Source organism: Ceratosolen solmsi, unplaced genomic scaffold, assembly GCF_000503995.2.
Source record: "Ceratosolen solmsi marchali unplaced genomic scaffold, CerSol_1.0 scaffold13, whole genome shotgun sequence".
Classification (NCBI taxonomy): Eukaryota; Metazoa; Arthropoda; class Insecta; order Hymenoptera; family Agaonidae; genus Ceratosolen; species Ceratosolen solmsi.
In genome coordinates this window covers 5,623,166-5,642,108 of record NW_011948418.1, presented here as the reverse complement: position 1 = coordinate 5,642,108, position 18,943 = coordinate 5,623,166, and the positions used below count along the sequence as shown (strand labels likewise).

The 18,943-nt window shown below is 35.5% G+C and overlaps 3 protein-coding genes across 4 annotated transcripts in view; 1 reads left to right on the top strand and 2 right to left on the bottom strand.

Annotated features, from left to right (window-relative positions):
• Nrx-IV (neurexin-4) overlaps positions 1 to 3,247 on the bottom strand; it is a 3,934-nt gene extending 687 nt beyond the window's left edge. Inside the window, exon 1 of the mRNA XM_011496958.1 lies at positions 2 to 3,247. Within this exon, the coding sequence (XP_011495260.1) occupies positions 2 to 3,220 (3,219 nt within the window). The 5' untranslated portion in view covers positions 3,221 to 3,247. The remainder of the gene's footprint in view (position 1) is intronic.
• The window catches only part of LOC105360153 (syntaxin-6), a 21,366-nt gene extending 13,479 nt beyond the window's left edge, over positions 1 to 7,887 (top strand). The window contains exons 5-7 of one of the 2 annotated variants that reach the window (XM_011496961.1): positions 4,288 to 4,523; positions 4,602 to 4,699; positions 7,666 to 7,887. In XM_011496961.1, the coding sequence (XP_011495263.1) occupies positions 4,288 to 4,523; positions 4,602 to 4,699; positions 7,666 to 7,742 (411 nt within the window). In that variant the 3' untranslated portion in view covers positions 7,743 to 7,887. Of the gene's footprint in view, positions 1 to 4,287; positions 4,524 to 4,601; positions 5,158 to 7,665 lie in introns of those variants that run through there. The other variant, XM_011496960.1, reaches the window with a different exon arrangement.
• Positions 7,888 to 10,028: 2,141 nt separating this feature from the next.
• The window catches only part of LanB2 (laminin subunit gamma-1), a 28,463-nt gene continuing 19,548 nt past the window's right edge, over positions 10,029 to 18,943 (bottom strand). Inside the window, exons 8-24 of the mRNA XM_011496957.1 lie at positions 18,553 to 18,809; positions 17,931 to 18,103; positions 17,572 to 17,704; positions 16,883 to 17,107; positions 16,525 to 16,713; positions 15,906 to 16,091; positions 15,365 to 15,570; positions 14,751 to 14,966; positions 14,271 to 14,541; positions 13,742 to 13,920; positions 13,333 to 13,463; positions 12,510 to 12,620; positions 12,222 to 12,420; positions 11,788 to 12,025; positions 11,230 to 11,588; positions 10,897 to 11,014; positions 10,029 to 10,374 (exon numbers count right to left, since the gene is read on the bottom strand). Coding sequence (XP_011495259.1) covers positions 10,139 to 10,374; positions 10,897 to 11,014; positions 11,230 to 11,588; positions 11,788 to 12,025; positions 12,222 to 12,420; positions 12,510 to 12,620; positions 13,333 to 13,463; positions 13,742 to 13,920; positions 14,271 to 14,541; positions 14,751 to 14,966; positions 15,365 to 15,570; positions 15,906 to 16,091; positions 16,525 to 16,713; positions 16,883 to 17,107; positions 17,572 to 17,704; positions 17,931 to 18,103; positions 18,553 to 18,809 — 3,427 coding nt within the window. The 3' untranslated portion in view covers positions 10,029 to 10,138. The remainder of the gene's footprint in view (positions 10,375 to 10,896; positions 11,015 to 11,229; positions 11,589 to 11,787; positions 12,026 to 12,221; positions 12,421 to 12,509; positions 12,621 to 13,332; positions 13,464 to 13,741; positions 13,921 to 14,270; positions 14,542 to 14,750; positions 14,967 to 15,364; positions 15,571 to 15,905; positions 16,092 to 16,524; positions 16,714 to 16,882; positions 17,108 to 17,571; positions 17,705 to 17,930; positions 18,104 to 18,552; positions 18,810 to 18,943) is intronic.

The following is an 18,943-nucleotide window of genomic DNA, read 5'->3' as shown; positions in this document are numbered from 1 at the left end:
ATTGGCCGAGGCCGAAGTGCTTGCCCGGGAATATGACCTCTTGGCGCTCGAATCCAAAATCGAAAACTATCCGCAGATGACCGCTGTTCGACACCATTATCGTCATGTATTCCCCGGATATGTTGGACGAGAGGCCCATCAAGAAGCCCTTGGGATTGGTGGTGGTGAAGCCGACGCGAATCTTCTCGCTAATGGTCGATCGCCAGCTGCCCGCAAAGTCGTATCTAATCATCGAGTTCTGTCGCAAATTCACGCCAATCTCGTCCGCGCAAATCGGCCCCTTGAACGCCGTCCAACGGCAGTCGCACCAGTAGCCGTCGTAACGCTCGTGGCAGGTGCCGTTGTTAAGGCAAGGGCTGCTCTCGCATCTGCCCACGCAGTCCTCGCTTATACCGTAGAGTCCGTGGCGCGCGAACGCCCTCAAGTCCTGCAGCTGGCCGTTTAGCAGTAGGGACCTCACGCAGCCGACGTAGCCGTCGCGGAGATCGACGCTTGCGCCCACGACGAGGCTCGAGGTCAGCTGAAGGGCGCGAACGGGCCCCGGGGGCTCGCGCACCTCGTTCTTGAAGGCCCCGTCGACGACGATTCGAGCCTCCTTACGATTTCTCTCGACGGAGACGCTGTGCCAATTGTTGTCGGCCAATCTCGTGGAAGTCTGGACGCTAACGGCTAGTGGCCCACTCCCGGCCTGATATTGAAAATGAATTTGATTGCCGCCGTTAATGGAGATCTTGATGTAATCGCTTGGCCCTCGGCTGTGCATTATAACGGCGTCGTCGACCGTCGTGCGGAACTCAAAGTAAATGTCACCGCTGTGGCCCATGTCGAACGTCGGCAAATTTATGGTCGCGTCCGCGATCCGGAACGTCACGACGTTACTCGCTAGCGCGTCGCCCTCGCAGATCAGCGGCCCGAGCATGTACTTGCCCTCCTTCTCGTCCAGGGCCGTGCCCGTGTCACCGAAACGCAATTGCTTTACCGGCAAATGGTCCTTATCGACGAGGTCGCCCGAGTCCTCTAGCCAACCTTCGAGGTCCGAGTCACAATTGCACCAACGCTCCGGCTTGGCGCAATTGCCGAGGATGCCGCACTCGCATTTACGCGAGCCCGGCAAGCCACCGCCCCAGTAGTCCATCTTCTGATTGTGCCGACTGACCCACCAGGAGTTCGGCTGGAAATTTTCGCCCTGACCGACGGGACTGTTGAAGAGCCGCGAGTGCTTGCAGGAATAGCCGATACGTTGACGGCAGCTGCGCGAGCGATTGATCAGAGCCTCGATCTGGTCGAGGTCCGCGTCGTATTGTATGTCTTGAATGAAACTGCCAGGCTCCTCGAAGCCATCGACGGGCGTCGTGTTCTCGTTACTGTGGCGCAATATCGTCGTCGCGTGGCCGTCCGCGAAGAATTCACAGGTAACGGGGAACGGCCTCAAGGGCCCACTACCGTCCACGTCAATGCGAATCTCGGCGTGCTGGTTTATCGTGTTGGGCGACTTGCGGTAGTCCTCGCAGGATAGGGGATTCAATGACGTATGGCAAACGGCGCCCGAATAGCCGGTGTTCGTGCAGTCGCAGAAGAACTCGTCGGAATTTTGCATGCAATTACCGGCATGTTTGCACGGATTCGGATTGCAACGGTCAACCATTTGACAAGCGTCGAAGACTATCTCGTTCCTACAGCAGAACTCGTCGTCTTTCCAGTCGGTCGGTAGCTTATAATTCCCGTCAATCTGTATGACGCGCATGCAGCCAATGAAACCGCGTTGATTGCCTGGCAATCCGCCAACGTAATACGTAAAGCCCGTCAGTATCTCCATTTGCCGTGTCGTCTTCATCGGCCGTCCATCGACATTTAAAATCAGACTGTTCTTCGAAATAGTTAAGATGACCTGGTGCCACTTGCCGTCGTTGAAACTCTCATCGAAATTGTCCAACAGAGCCTTCAGTTCATTTTTCGTTTTTATTTCGATTTTGAGTTTGCCGTCTTCGAGGAGCATCTTCACATATCCAGATGATGTGAACTCGTGATAGACTATTATGCCTTGGTCTTCGTATGTCCTGAAGGACAGCGAGATGTTCATGGAGGAAACGCCCTCGTAACCTTTAAGTTTGGCATAGGACGATGAGGTGAGAAAGGTGACGGTGGCTATGGGTGGCTCGGGACAGCTATAAGTGGCATAGATGGTTTGGTAGCGCCAGTTCTCGCCATTCGTATCCAATTCTTTCAGCTCTTTGATCATGTTGGTCTGGTTAAAAAATAAATTCTCTATACAACCGGTGAAGTTCTGATTGACAACGAGGCCCTCCTGCTTGTTAGGTACACCGCCAATGTAAAAGGCTCTATTAAGATCCAGTCTATAGAATTCGCCTTTAACTCGACCGTTAATTAGGACTCTGTCCACGGAGAAGGCTATGTCCTTGCGATTTCTGGAGAAAACGACGTCGTGCCACATGTTGTCGTCCAATAAGCTGCCAACTGATAAACTGGTCATGATTCCTGATCCAAGATCAATATTCAGCAGCATTCTATTGTCGCGTATTTGTAAGGCTAAGAAATCCCCTTGTGAGCCTCGTGAGTACATAATAACGCCATCCGCGTTGTTGGTCTTAAAACGGAATCTTAACGAGTGTCTGTCGGTTTCTAAAGGATCTCTGAGCAAGTCCCATCTCACCAGGGAAGTTCCATTAAACGATAGTATGTTTGAAATATAATCGCAGCCATAAAGTTCGACCCTTAGGGAAATTCTGTCGCGCCATCTCGTTGGATTTATTCTAATCCACTGGGCTATTATAGGTACTTCGAATTTATTCATTCTCACGGTATCCCCATCTTTATTGCCCTTGAACATTTTGATGTTGCCATCGGTTTCTTTAAAATCAGCATAATCAAGGCCGTTTGTGCCATAACTAATACCATACTCCATGACAAATTCATTGTAATGAGCCCTTCCCTGAGTGGCGATAGCCGTAATATTCATAGTTTGACCAAGGTCGATAATTAGATATTGACCAAAGTCTGAGCTACTGGCAGTCCAAGCATTAGGCCCGTACAGTCTGGCATTGGACGGACCCCTTTCCGACAGAGAAGTGGTTGCTTTTAGCACAGCTCGATCGAGCAATGGGTAGCTGCAGTAATCGTAATCGTAAGCACTGACGGCGAGCAAGAGATTGTACGTTACAAAAATCACAGCACATAATTTATTACAATCGATCGAAGCCATTTTGTATTAAAAATGATTAATGAAGACCAAAATTCATTGTAATGAGATTCGAAAATTATTTGTCTTTTGAGTTTGAATAATTGAGAATTTCAATCTTCAATTAATACTGTCTCTCTCCCTCTCTCTCTCTCTCTCTCTCTCTCTCTCTCTATATATATATATATATATATATATATATATATATATAACGCTCACTTGCTTATACTCATTCGTATCCACAAATTCCTCAGTCTCATACTTCGTAACGAGCATGCATATTTTTTTTTCTTGAATTACGGCAACTACTTGCTCATGACTAATCTTCACCGATTGAGGTTAGAATAATATGGCTGATTGATCAATAATCTCGATTCAAATGGTGTTCCCGATTTCTGCGATCGTTCTAAAAATATCACAACATAACAATTCACGTAAAACTGAAAAATTTTTATCAAGCCACTTAAACTTACCTCTCACGATGACTTTCCTCAGCTTGTTTTGGCCATTGATGCTTACATGACATACTAGCCACACCTAAAGATTCAATTACATTAACATTTAATTTCAAAAGGATAGGTAAAGCGACATCTCGTGTACTACGTCGTCACCAATAATATTATCATTGGCCACGCCATAAAAACTAAAAACTATAAATGATTGCCAAGCACAGTGTGTACAGAGTATGTACTTTCCTCATTTGTAGGAACTTACATTTAACGTGACACACATATCACGTGCATGCAAATGACAATAAAAATACTATTCTTATGCATCAATGTACAATCAATGCTTATGAATCTCTAATGCTAATTCGTATTAAAGAATCATGAGACGTACGAAGAAATACAGCGAAATACATTCGTTATTGATAATTTCATTCGCTTGCAAATGTAAAATGTAAACGCACGATAATTTGATTTAGTTTAGAGAATTGCGGGCAAAATATACAATACACATTTTCAATCACAAGGTTATTTAAGGAAATTTGTATATTTAGAATTTTAACATTTATCTAATATTCAACTTTTAGTAATATTTCTTATTATAAACAATTAATTAGCTGCATATTAACAATATTATTTGCACAGCCAATAATAGAGAACAGTCCAACGAGAGTGCCAGCAATTAATCATGGAACAACAAAGTACAGCAAATTGGAGAATGAAATCGATAGTCCCAATCGACAATTCCTCAACGATGCAATTTGTAATCAGAGTTCAATGATGAGACAGCACGACGGGCATCTGGATGTTACGAGTGATAATATTGGCTCTTTGAGGACTGTTTCGCAACAAATAAATTCAGAATTCGACGAGCAGCAAGTGTAAGTATCGACTATGATTATAGATTTTATCTAATATCTTATGCGCATCCTTACATAATGTCCTATGTCACATTTCAGAATGCTCGATGATTTTAGTAATAAAATGGAAGTAGAAACCGATTCAAAATTAGACGCTACTATGAAAAAAATGGCTAAAGTTCTCCATATGAGTAATGGTAACTATAATAATTATGTTCCTGCTCCCACTACTTCGACATCTAATACCTCTAATTATACTCCAAAGCCTTCTTCCCTTTCATCCTTATCAAGTACTATAACCAACTGTTTTTTATGCTCTAAAGATTAGCATCTAAAAGATGCAAATGGGCCTTACATCTTGGTAATTTTATTCCAGATAGTTTTATTTTTTAATAATATTAAAGAGTACAAGGAAATTCCTAATAAACATTTCAAACCTTCAACTGTCCATAACTATTTTATTTTATGCGATTGAACCAAAACAGTTCAATTGCATTGAATTGATTGGCAATTTTTTTTATCAAAATAAAATTCTTTTATAAGACTAAATTAGAAGACTTACATATTATATTATACAACTTATAAACATACAAAACATTTGCGTAAGATAATGTTTTACGTTTATAATAGGGCATCTAGATTAATGTATAATTAAGATAAATTATTGATAAATTAATTAGTAAATTAATTTACTAGACTGTAATAAAAATTTGAAGAATGACTTTAATGCCTAATTTAATTATATCCAATCTTCTCTTTTCAAACATAATTTGTTTCGCCTATTAGGAATTTCATGTTATAAGAACAAATAAATATTGTTAATTAAGATTATTAGGTTGTATGTCAAGTCAATACTCCTAAGAAATTATGAAAAAATATCGATAATGTGACTAACAGAACTCAGAATGACAAATAACTGGCAAAGTGTAGTTAGAGGCTTAATCAGAAAGTGACATTAACGTAGAAAATGTACAAATCATTTTACCCTTAGATTTAAACATAGAGAAGTTATAAAGTGTAATGGGCTTTTTAAAGTATAGACTTCCGAAGCACTTAACTGTTTTATCAGAGAGGTCTATTAGACTTAATTTGAACTAAAAGTAATGTGTTATAGAAAAATCATTCAGACCTTAAATTCTTAAAATTATTTACTTATTGAAACTAACTAATAACTTCTTTGATAAATAACGAATTAAAAATTTCAGGAAAAATACTACGTTTGCGTAAAATCAATAGTTTTGAGAATAAAACTTTTGAAGAATTTATAAACTGAATGAGTTTTGCTATATATTTTTTGTAACTGAAAAAAGTAGTATCTATAACTTTATAAAACCATATTAACTTAACTATCAAATAATATAATATTTAATGGTGAATTTTTTTTGTGAAATGTACTTAGACCAAGAACAATAAGTCTAATTTTAAGACTTACTAATTTTGTGGGCGAAACACTTATTGTTAAAGGTATTGCCTGATAATAACCAAATAACTTAAGTACGAAGAGCATTAATATAGAAACATATAGATTTCTTAGCATTGTTATGCCAAATATCGTCCAATGTATGCCAAAACTAAAAATTGAAATAAGTTATCCAGAGAAGAAAAACCGTTCCAACAAATTGTGCAACAAAGTGAATTAGTTGTCATTCAAATTAATGAATAATTAATTCAATATAACGTATATATGATCATAGACTCAGAGTTTTAGCGTATTTTGTGATTGATTTTTTTTTGTATTTCATGGGTAACTAAATTTGTTGTTATCAAATTGAGAGTACGGAACATGTTTTATTGAGTGAAGATCTTGCAAAAGGGAATGTTTATGTATGCGTTTAACGATTATAAGGACTGTAGATCTATAAACTTACAATATTTAATGTAAACATGGTTGTTAGAGGAAATAAAATATGAAGTTACATCTAGGTATATTAATTTAAGTGTTAATATAAAAATATTAAAAACTAAGAAAGATATTATTTTGTAAATGTTGAAATGCTAATCTTCATTTTACTATATTATGCGAAGAAAGTTCAAGAAAGCATTAAACTTAATTATAAACTTCATTAAAGCTTATTATTTTCATGTATATGTACGTAATTTTATATTGTGTGATACTTTAAAATTATTTAATAAGATATGTTTTGGTTAATGATATTAGAAATTATAACTTTGTTAAAAATTAGTTTACATATTAAAGTTTTATATAAATACAGAAATTCAAAATATTTCCATATAATAAAGTACTTCAAAAATGTTGATATTTTATTTTATTTATTATTATAAAATATATTATTATTTATTAAGTGATATGACTCCAGTAGTTCAGAGGTAAAAAACTACCTTTACCTTACTTAAATAGAATTTGAAATATTAAGCCAATAATGGATTTAAAATAACTCGCTAGAGATTATTTGTACAAATTAAAAGTATTTATTTTAAAAAGATGAATTTAGGAATATTAAAAAAATTGCCGATAATAATAAATTATTCCAAAGCAAATTAAAAAAAAAAAGTAATAAATACATAAGGTTATAAGAATATTTTCAATTAAATTGAACATGTGGAATATTGTTTATTCAATAAAAAATTCTTTGTAAAAACATATAACAACTGTTAATCCTTTATGATTATTTAAGCTTTAATTAAAGCTTCCTAAACATTTTGCAATATTAATTATGTTTTTATTTCATCTTTTTATTATATTCATTTATTTCATTGATATATATATATATATATATATATATATATGTGTGTATATTTATTTATTTTTTCATTGTATCAATATATAACTATTTCATTAAAGTATACCTTTACGTCATCCTTTGGTCGTATTCATATATAATTATCTCATTGATATATATATATATATATATATATATATATGTTTATTTCATCATTCATTGTATTAATATATGTAATCGTTAGTAATTGAACGATTTTGGTTCTTGTGATTGTAAAATAATAAACTTATTATCAAACTGCATCTAGTGTTTTTCTATTCTATAGTCATATATGTCGATTACTAGGTACTAGCACATAAGCAATACTTCCTCAAATAGAAAATCTTGTTAAATGGCTATTTATTTAGACTTGATTGATAAACTTTTCATAGGATTAGTTTTACGAGTGGTGCATGTGATATTTACTTTTGTATTTGTTTTAGATCGCAGTAAATTGATAGCTATTGGAGTATTGACTGCTATATTATTAGTTCTAGTTACTTTATGTACGCGTTATTGAAGAGAAAGGTTGACATTCAATTTTCAACAAGTGCAATACAAAATGGGTCTGATTTTTCTTCATGATAACTTAATTTTAAGCAAATATATACAGAAACACATGTACTATTTATTGTACTTATATACATGCCTACATATGGTGTATTTCAGCACTTTAAAATTTTGAATAAAAACTTGTAATTGTACATTTTATTATATTATTCGTTTTTTTTTTTTGTTTTTTTTTTTTTTTTTTAATATAAACAATCGAAAATTCAATGTTTGCTGCAAACGCTTTTTAAATTGTATACACTAATGTGGATAATTTTTTGTTTATTATAAATAAGTAAGATTCTTTGAATTATGTCATTTTCTTTACATTTTGGAAATAATAATTGCAAGATTAAAAGAGTGTAATACATTATTGAACTAAGAGATATTGAGGAAAACATTAAATAAAAATGTTTGTCGCTTGTTTCTAGTCAAATTATTTTATTCTTCAAATTATGGTTTTCTTCTACATTTTGTACTAAACTAACTAGTATAAAATATCTGTATTATATTATCTCATAAAAGTACAAATGTTAAAAAAAAGGTTGATATGCTTGAAATGCATATAAAAGACTGAGTAAACGGAGCTTTTAATCTATAAATTTTTAACTGAATCTGTGCATTGTCGAATACACTTGTTCACATAATTTATAATCGAAATATTTTACACTTGCATTCATATAATAAATTTGAAATTTAAACTATTCATCGGATTTATATTCATGTATACAATTCAAGTAAACTAATTGGTCCAACGGAAATGCAGTGAAAATTCAAAAACCTCAAAAACTTTGCCCTTTTTTTTCTTTTTTTTTCTCATAATTGTACATAAAGAAGATCTTTGGTATGATACTTAAAGTATTGCAAATAGTTGCACCATTTAATAAATTTACGCAACGCAAGCTGTGCAGTGAAAGTTCATAAAAAAGATTCTTTAACTTACATTTAAATAAAACAATCATCCAATCGGTAATATAATATACACAATTAAAACAATCAATAGGTACTTAATGATGTATTAAAATGTTATACAACACAGACGACTCTCGTGTATTCGTTTTTTTCTTTTAATAACTCTGACATTTAATGTTCCTTCGCATTATTAAGAACAATTGGGGGATTTTTAATTTATTTTATCTGTTTAACATTTTCGCGAGATGTTTAAATATCGATTCTAAACGATGTATTTAATTTGTTATGAATCTATAAATTTTAATTTAATGCGATTCTACAGTATATTTTCAATTTAAAAAAAAAAAAAAAACATATATATATATATTTATTTAAATATAATCTAAATTGTCGGTATATCATTTAAGAAGAGAAAGATGTAATTTAAATTATGGATGAAATACTTTCTAGGTCCTGTGCATGCTCCTTAAATATGTTCTTAAATTTAATATTTTTCATTATTGTAACTCGTTTTCGCAACTTCGGTATATATTAATATGGACTCGAATTTCATCTATCTCAAGATTCAATAACTTCAAAATTAAATCGTAAAGTCGTAGAGTAAAATTAAACAAAATTTACAATATTCTCTTTGAAGATAGTTTTTTTTTGTTTTTATTTATATTTAAAATAAATAATTAATCATGTGATTTGATTTAAATTTAAATGAAAGTGCATTAAAGAAATGAACAATTATAACTTGACAAATTGAATCTTAAAAGGAAATTCGTAACAGTAAGTAAAGGATAGCTGAACTTTACAATAATATGAGCAACTTTTAACGTAAGAAACTGGCAGTAGTAAGCAATGTGTTATATAAAATTGCCGTAGAAAATAATTTTCTCTCAAGCAATTTACCTTCACGTTGCTCTCACGCAATTTACCTTCACTTTTCTCTTTATATATATATATATATATATATATATATATATATATATATATATATATATTGAAAACGGTAAACCGCAAAAGTGTTCGATTAAATATTGATAAAGTCCCGTATTTTGCAATGACTGTGATTAGAATAAAAGAAAGAAAATCTTCACCTAAAACTAAATTACGATACAATATTTAAAATGTCGGATCAAGTCGAAAAATAGGCTTTCGTATTTTTCCCGAATAGCATAATTGCAACAAAAAGTGAAAAAGGGAGGGGACGTGGGGGGGGTGAAGGGGGGGGGGGGAGGGGAGGATACGACGAAGAGAAGCGAATTCTCATTCTCGCATACAAAAGCACATCTGTACGTTGCACACAACATATAACATCCCATACATCCGGGAGTTAATTACACACCCCCACCCCCGCCCTCTCTTCTCTATCATTGCTTAAGTATCGAATGGCACGTGGTCGAGGTGAAGAGGCACAGGAGAGACTAAAAACTAGTGCGAGATGCGGGGCAGGTGCGCGCGCCCCTTTTACGGCTCGAGGCGCACGTTTTTGTAGCACTGGCTCGGCAGAACCTTCCTCATGTCGTTGATGTTTTCCACCTCAGCACGTAGCCGACTCACCTCATCCTCGTAATTTTTCACCCACTGAGTCTGCAGGTTTTTGGCCTCGGTGAGGCTGCGGATACGCTGATCGAGATCCGCCACCCGTATATCCGACTCTGCCTTACTCAGTCGATCCTCCAGTCGGTCCAAGTCCGCATTATCTGCAAAAAGAAACGTTTATAATATTTAATACGAAGAGCTTGCGGCATTGATGGCCATTTTATTGTTGTGCGCATCTGATATTCAAAGTACCTTGTGCATACATTGATTGGAATAATAGACGATTAGTGAATGTAGCGACTAGTGGGTGGAGATTGCTATATTATTATTTAAGAGGGGTGGATCTTGAAAGCGTAGATTCGAAAATACAAAAATAAGCAAAAAAAATTATATATATATATATATATATATATATATATATATATATATTGACAGTTAATTCAATAATACAAATTATAATACTCCAAATTGCACAAATGAGTTTTAATTGCATTTAATTAATATTGCATTTAATTGCATTAATAACTCGCATATTACAAAGAACTTTAACTTTTCATAGTACAACAAACATTATATTTTAACTTTTTTTCACAATTTACTTTTCACAATTTTTACACCCATTAAAATGCGCGTACTATGTCATTTCAAAAGGACGATCCATCATTCATTCAAAGGATACTCACTAATTTCCGGTAGGGCGTCGAGTTCTCGAGTGATCTCTGCAATTTCTTCAAGAGCTTTGGAGACTTGCTGAGATGCTGCTGTTACATTTGATTTTATTTGACCAACTTTTCGTTTCGCCTACGAACCAAACAATTTGCCAATTAATTACTTTGAGCCTTTCCTTAAACGTCGATTTACAAAGGCCAAACTGTCACCTAATCTAATGCTTTGATTCAAATACAGACAATTGCACGAATTGCCAAAACAAACAAGCATTCCCGTATATTATTAAGTCACGAATTGTCGTAAAAATCTACATTAATACATATAAAAAATTAATAACAATAGCCAACCTGTCCCGTAACATCGACATCTTGCTGGATGAGGTCCTCGTACTCTCTGATCATCGAGTCGGTCGTATTAACCCGGAGATGTAGCTTATCGGCCTCGTTACCGAGTTTAATCACCTCGGCCTTAGTTTTGTTGGCTTCCTGTCGAATCTCATTAGCCATGTTACTGGCATTGTTGGCACTCAACTGGGCGATCTGGGCAATCTCCTGGGCACGATTAGCATTCAATTCCGAATTATCAAGCACGAGGTGGATGGTTTTGGACTTGGCCGTCGCATTCTTAACCAGCTCGAGGATCGTCACGACGTCCTGAAGAGCTTCTTGAGCCTTGGCGCGTGCTTCTTGTACCTCCGCGTCAAATACTAAGACCGAGGAAACGGAGAAATGAGAGTGAGACAATTTATTTTAGAATAGCGAGATGAGTAAGAAATGCTAATTTACTTTTATAGAGAAATGCGGGAAAGCGCGCGAGTAAAAGAAGGATTAACGACAACTATCGTATTTATCTTTAAATTTAACTATTCAAAATGCGCAAAGGAATATCGCCGCGAGTATAATTACCACTGAGTTTTTTCAAAGTGTCTTGAGCCTCATTTAGCGTTTGATTGCCACGATTCACGGCATTTTTCGCGATATTGTTGGCGCTGTCAACCTCGGCAAGCAATTCAGCAGTCATCGTTTGTTGGTCTTCCGCTTTCTCCAGCAATTCCTCGCTCTTCCTCACCTTATCCTCGATGTCTCGTATCAATTCCGTATTTTCCTCCAAAAGAGTTGTGGCATGCTCTTTTATCTTGGCGGCCTAAAGGAATTTTAGAATGAAGGCTTATTCGACTAGGCATATTCATGTATGGATTATTAATCTCCGAGAATAGAATAGCAATAGGTAACGAGCGATTAAGATTTAATCGATTTCTTATAAATATTCCAAAATTTACATAGAATCTGTCACATTATGTGAGAATATTAGTATTTTGAAAATTATATTGTAATCATACCTCCGTATTGATATTGTCCACGTGATTTTGCAATTCGGTGACGTTGACCGTTGGTACGGAGATACCAAGTATCAGCAAACTCAGTGCTTCCTTAGATACAGCTTCCGCCTTGGTAACAGCCGCAGCAGTAAGTTTCTTTACATTGGCGAAACGATCTTCCAAAGCAATTACTTTATTTTCCAAGAAGCGTATTTCGTCGCTAAGAATACAAAAAAAATCATTCGTTACGGTGAAAGTGCATGTTACATGATAGACAATTACGCTTGAACATTAATCTACGGATATTACCTTATATTTGTATATTTAGCGATAGCTTTCTTTGCGAGATTATAGGCTTCTAAAGATGTATTTTTAGCTTGTTCGGCTACTACTTGAAGTCTCTTAGCTTCTTTGATGTTTCTGCGTAGAAAATTATTAATATTAAATTAATGAAAAATGCCAGATTATTACAATTAATTGCTACAGAGAATTCCATTCATTACATTCATCTTATTACTATTATCATCATCATTATTATAATTATCATTATTATTATTATTATAATTATCATTATTATTATTATTATCGTTATCATCATTATTATCATCATTGTTATCATCATTATTATCATCATTATTATCATCATTGTTATCATCATTATTATCATCATTATTATCATCATTGTTATCATCATTATTATCATCATTATTATCATCATTGTTATCATCATTATTATCATCATTATTATCATCATTGTTATCATCATTATTATCATCATTATTATCATCATTGTTATCATCATTATTATCATCATTATTATCATCATTGTTATCATCATTATTATCATCATTATTATCATCATTGTTATCATCATTATTATCATCATTATTGTTATCATTATTATTATTATTATTATTATTATTATTATTGTTCTTGTTATTACTACTACTACTGTTACTACTACTGTTTATTGATAAATTCGAAGGTAATAAGTTTTTGTAATTAATTTGCAGATTCAACGTATTATTAACAACCAGAAAAGTAACGGCGCAGAAAAAGTTTTATATTCGTGCTATTAACGAATATTTGAGATATCATTAATATCGGGAAAGATATTGATAAAAATATTTACGAATCTGCGACGGATCTGGCTTCTTGTGCGATGGCCGTCATTTGTTCATTCTGTTGGCCAACGTGTTCGGCTCGTTTTTTAGCTTCGGCCAAGGCCCGTTGTCCATCGGTTGCTAGGAAATCCTCGGCTTCCTAAACTCACCGCATTGTCAATGGTTAATTGTGATAACAGTAGTAGATGACGTAATAAATAACATCATCAATGCGATATAAATACGAAAACACGGAATTTGAGAATAAATATCATGAGCATTAATATATCAATATAAAATGCATCTACGGTCCTATTCGTTTATTTCTCAGTTCGTTCCATTAATTTTCCCGCATACATATTCGAATCTCTTCGTTAAGACAATACTTAAATTGAAATGTATTTCAATCAGTCGGGCGTGTATTCTCATTGATCTTACCGTTAATTGCTCGTGAATTTTATCTAGCACTTTTTCCGCTTCGTCAATGCTCATTCGTCCTTGAGATGTTGTACGTTTGGCATCGATGGCCGTTTGATCAACGTTTTGCAATGTTTCATTAATTTCCGTCAGTTGATCACGAAGTTCGTCAAGCTGTTCTACCAATGATTTTTTTTCACCTGCAAATACGATAAATACATTTTTTTTTGGTTCTATTCTTCTTTATACCTATACCCCCCCCCCTCCCAAAAAAAAAGAAAAAACAAACGAACTTATACCCCTTTAAAATCATATATAAATACGCGTATATAATATAAGTGTATTCGTTACATTTTACTTAACTTTTATCATTTATTATTAGCGATTTAAGAAGATACATCATTGCGCTATATTGAGCTTTGCGTACTCGAAGCACATATTTTCATCTACAAATCTCTATAGATTATAAATTTTGTCCACAGACTTGTTTCTCGAGTTATACGTATTTAATATAATGTAGAGTAAGTAATATGATGGAAAACCAACTTACTTCCAGATCCAGACTTGGCGAGTTCGAGAAGTTCGCGTACTCTATCTTGCACATCTTTGAGCTTTTGCTTAAATCCTGCCTCGTTGATAACTGTGGGATTACTTTTGATCTTCTTTAAGGTATCCTCGAGCTCGGCTAACCTTCCACGATGCTCGTTAACGGCGTCCTGAACAAGATTGTAGCAGGGTGGACAGTCGATGCAGCCGTATTGACGATTGTGCTTGTTCTCTTTGCAGCGATTGCACGTCCTACCCTCGACGTTCGTAAGACACTGAAGGCAAAAAGTGTGAAAGTGTTTGATCTTTACACTCCATATACGAGCAACAAAATTTTCCCTTTCCACTTATGAATAAGTAATTCATCATATATTGTGCCTAATGACGACTATATTTTTCAAGCTTTTTACTCGAGAGTGTGTATTAGTGAAAAGGAAAATTTCCTTCGCGACGATTAAAAATATTTAAAGAAAAAAGTATTTACCGGACATTGGCCATTAGCATCACACTGTAAGTCTTGCGAGCCAATCTTATCACAATCACAGGGTTTGCAACCGTCTCTATTAAATCCAAATTGATAAGGCAGACAGGAGTCGCAACGCTGACCCGTGACACCAATTTTACACTCGCACTGACCGGTGAAAGCGTCGCACGTCCTGTTAAATGAACCCTCAAGGTCGCAGTTGCAAGCCGAGCAGCCCTGAAATTTCGTAAATTCAAAATTTTCGATATTAAAGCAATCGTTACTTCTTGGGCCTTTTCGTTTGCTTAATAAGATAAAATATAGAATTCATTTATATTTTTATACATTAGCTTAGAAGCGCTCATATGTAGCGAATAAATCATAATGGATGCAATTATTTAAAATGATTTCAAATTCGTATCTTCCTCTGTCTCTTTTTTCTTTTCCCTTTATTTTTCTTCTTTTTATTTTATATTCTTTTTTTTTTTTCGTTTGTTTTGGTCTTTCGTCTAAGGTACGAACTCAAAACTTCGTTTGATTTTGAAAAAATTTACATTTTACAATTAAACTTAAACTTTCCCGAAATCTTAAGAAAATAAGAGGGCGCGCGCGCGCGCGCGTGTGTGTTCAGTCACCTCTCCACTCTTGATATTGTAATAGCCGTCGTCGCATTTGTCACAATTGCGACCGATGACATGGGGTTTGCAGAAACAATGGCCCGTCAGTTGATCGCAAGGAGCAATTCCACCGTCATCGCTTCTCTCTTGTGTGCCTTGTTGATTACACTGACAGAGTTTGCAGCCATCTTCTTTTTGATCTGATAGAGCGTCTCCGTAGTATCCTGCCAATGGTTAAAAAATTATTATTTCTATGCGGATAAAGACGATAAAAGTTTTTATACATAAATAATAATAATAATAACATTAAGAGTGCTAATAAAATAATAATTTATCTTGTGCTGACTAAACCGACTAAAAGTTTATATAATAATAATAGTATGTATGTGTGTATGTCACATTGTATAAATGAATCGATTGAATTTACACGTTTGTTGCAAAAACAAAAAGAAAAAAGATAACGATAAAATTATTTATAATAAATTTGTACCTTAATAAATTATATAATCTGAACGAGGGATACGTAATAGTGTGGATGCTAATCCACACAAATACTTACCCTGCAAACATTCTTCGCAATGCTGACCAGCCGTGTTATTAACACATTTCAAGCACTCGCCAGTTTCTTGATTGCAATTGCGAACGGCATTCAAGTCGATATTATTATTGCACTCGCAAGTTTTGCAGGATATCCCCTTCTCTGGATTTCCGAAATATCCATCTGAGCAAGTCTCGCATCGAGGACCTAATTCACGGGGAGAATAAATTAATTAAACATAAATTTTATAATTATTGTAATATTATCATACGATTACACTTTGTATTTTATCATTGAAGTTTTGATACTCTAATGAGCTATAAATGTTTTTATTTAAGACGATACAATGGCAATTATGGCTTTATCAGTCATTAAGAGAATAAAGAAGAGGTTTGCGCAATAATTCGATAACTCCGTAACTCAATGATTCTTCTAAAACAAATAAGAATAAGAAATTCGCAAAACTAACAGGAGTATGAATAAGTCGTAATTTTCTTCGTAATCATTTTTCTTTGTCACTTAAAATCTATTGAGAAAGCGAATGATAGAAAATAATAGAGGATTAAAAGGACGTCGGTGTCAATATTAAATCGAATGCGAGGAATAAAAATTTGTTCGTTCGTTGTTAAGTAATGAGCACCTGTTCTGCCAATGGGACACTCCGAGCAAATGGGCTCGGGATTATTGCCGAGCAGGATACACGGGCCATTATCAGGACAAGGACAAGCTTGACAATCATCGGATGTTCCCTTCAACGGCTGCCCATAGAAACCGCGAGCACAATGCTCGCAATTGCTCCCAGCCGTATTGTGCTGGCATATACACTGACCTGAACCATAAATGAAGCATTATTAAATAATCTGGATTAGAAAAAAAAATTACAATTGTACGACATGATGAAGGGATGTGAGTTATCCAAGTTAAATATTGTCCCTTGCCGGGATCAAAGAGATGGATAAACAGTCGTGAAACGGTTGAGAAATTGTTAAAGTACGCACCGGTTTCGGCCTCGCATATATCCGCGTGGCCGTTGCAGTTGCAGGGTACGCAGAGTGCGAAGGGTCCTCCGTTCGGTGGATCATGATGATAACCGGGTGCACAGGACTCGCAGAACTGGCCGACGTAACCCTGGGGACAGTTGCAATGCTCGACCCAGTCGGCGGGTTCACCGGCTGCACCTCGATGAGCCGTCTCGAGCTTAACGTCGTCCAAGTATCCCTTGCCTGTATTATATACCGTGAGCATATAGAGATGTCGTTGCGCGAATGTTTTAACGAGGAAAGGGAGGGAACTCGCAATCGAATTGCAACTATTTCATACTTAATAATTTAAATCATGCATTCCAGTATATTATTTTACATCCGTGCTCGTCTTCCCTCGCGTACTCATTCCATACGTCTCAGCTTGGAAAAATCTCCGTGTGAATTAAGTTAAAAGCGATCGATCGTCCTTTTTTAAATTTAATGCACATATTGCAAGAAGCTTCGTTAAAAACCATATTGTTTCAAAAGTTTCCGTTAATTTTATATAAGCTTATAAGCTGCCAATATAAAAGTAATGGAACGAACTTTTACGAGCAGGGGGATGCTGAGGCTATTCGTAAATTGCTGGACTTGGCCAATGGCAGTGGAAGTTATTGGTATAAAGGAGAAGAAAAAAAAAAAAGAATTAAGAAAAGAGTAATTACCTTGGTGAGTGTAGGTACCGCGAATTTTTATGGACGTTAAGTTAGCCAAGATGGAAATAAATGCCCGAGACGATAGGCGAGGTAACCATCCATAATCAGGATGCTCGTGTAAACGGAAGGTATATACTTGGGACTAGAAATAATTTTTTATTTTTTTAATATTTAATGCATTCCCTTATTCGTGGCGATAAATTATGCTTAAATTTTAATGATAATTATATGCAAGTATAATTATATGTAATCGTAAATTATATAATAATAATAATAATAATAATAATAATAATAATAATAATAATAATAATAATAACAATAATAATAATAACAACGATAATAATAATAATAATATTCTGCATTCTTACATTTACGGTGGGCAAGCTATTTCTTTGGCCAAATATAGGTTGGATAATTTGTTGGCCGTTGCCACCTTCTAGAATAACGTCTCTAGCCGTTGGTGCCGGGCCATTGTCACTAATTTTCAAACTAAACAATAAGTCTTGGTTGTAGGAAGCTCGTTGATCGCCCAGGAATCTTTCTACAAATGCAAAATATTATTCATTAACAAATGAACGTACTCTTTAATTCAACAATATGTATGTTGTAATTTAAACTATCCCCTCCATATCCGCTTCCCCTTATCGCTATCCTCTCTGCCTTACTGTCATATCATATCATAAATCATATTATCACTAATGACCCGTTAATAAAGATTCATCGTGTAGGTGAGCTGATATCGTTATATGATTAAACTGTATCAAAGTGCATAGTAACAATTATCAATGAGCTTTTTGAAAATGTTGTCAGTTTCCAAGCTCCATTAGACTTTCGAGATTGTCAAAGTGATCGAGCACACGAGTCAGTCACGTAAGATCAATTCCTCGTTCAATTTCAATTGTACAGCTAATTTTACAGGGATTCGATCGTCCGGAATATAATTACGATACGCGTGTTTGACGAGTTAATCCATCGAACCGCGAAGCTCACCTGGTGCGACGAAGTAGACGTTGTCCCGGTCGAGGGCCGTCGCGTAGATAGCCTGGGAGAAAGAGTCATAATTGACTGGGACGGAATTGCCGGCGACGTTTGCCGACCACTTCTCGTTACCACGCACGAAGGTGCTCTCGATGCCGACGCGCGAGTATCCGCTCGCGGTCAGGCAAAGCGAGGAGTGGCCGTAGCAGAAGCAGGGCGTACATCCGAACTCGTTGTCCTCGGCGAGGTTGAAGAAGCTTGGTCGGCACCTGCGAGCGATGAAATATTGAATTACATTACTTGCTGAACAGACTTGCCCATTTTGTATTTGATTTGCAGCCGATCACGTATCTACGGGCAAAGGAGAGAAAATGATATGTGAGTTGGACAACGAATACGTTCA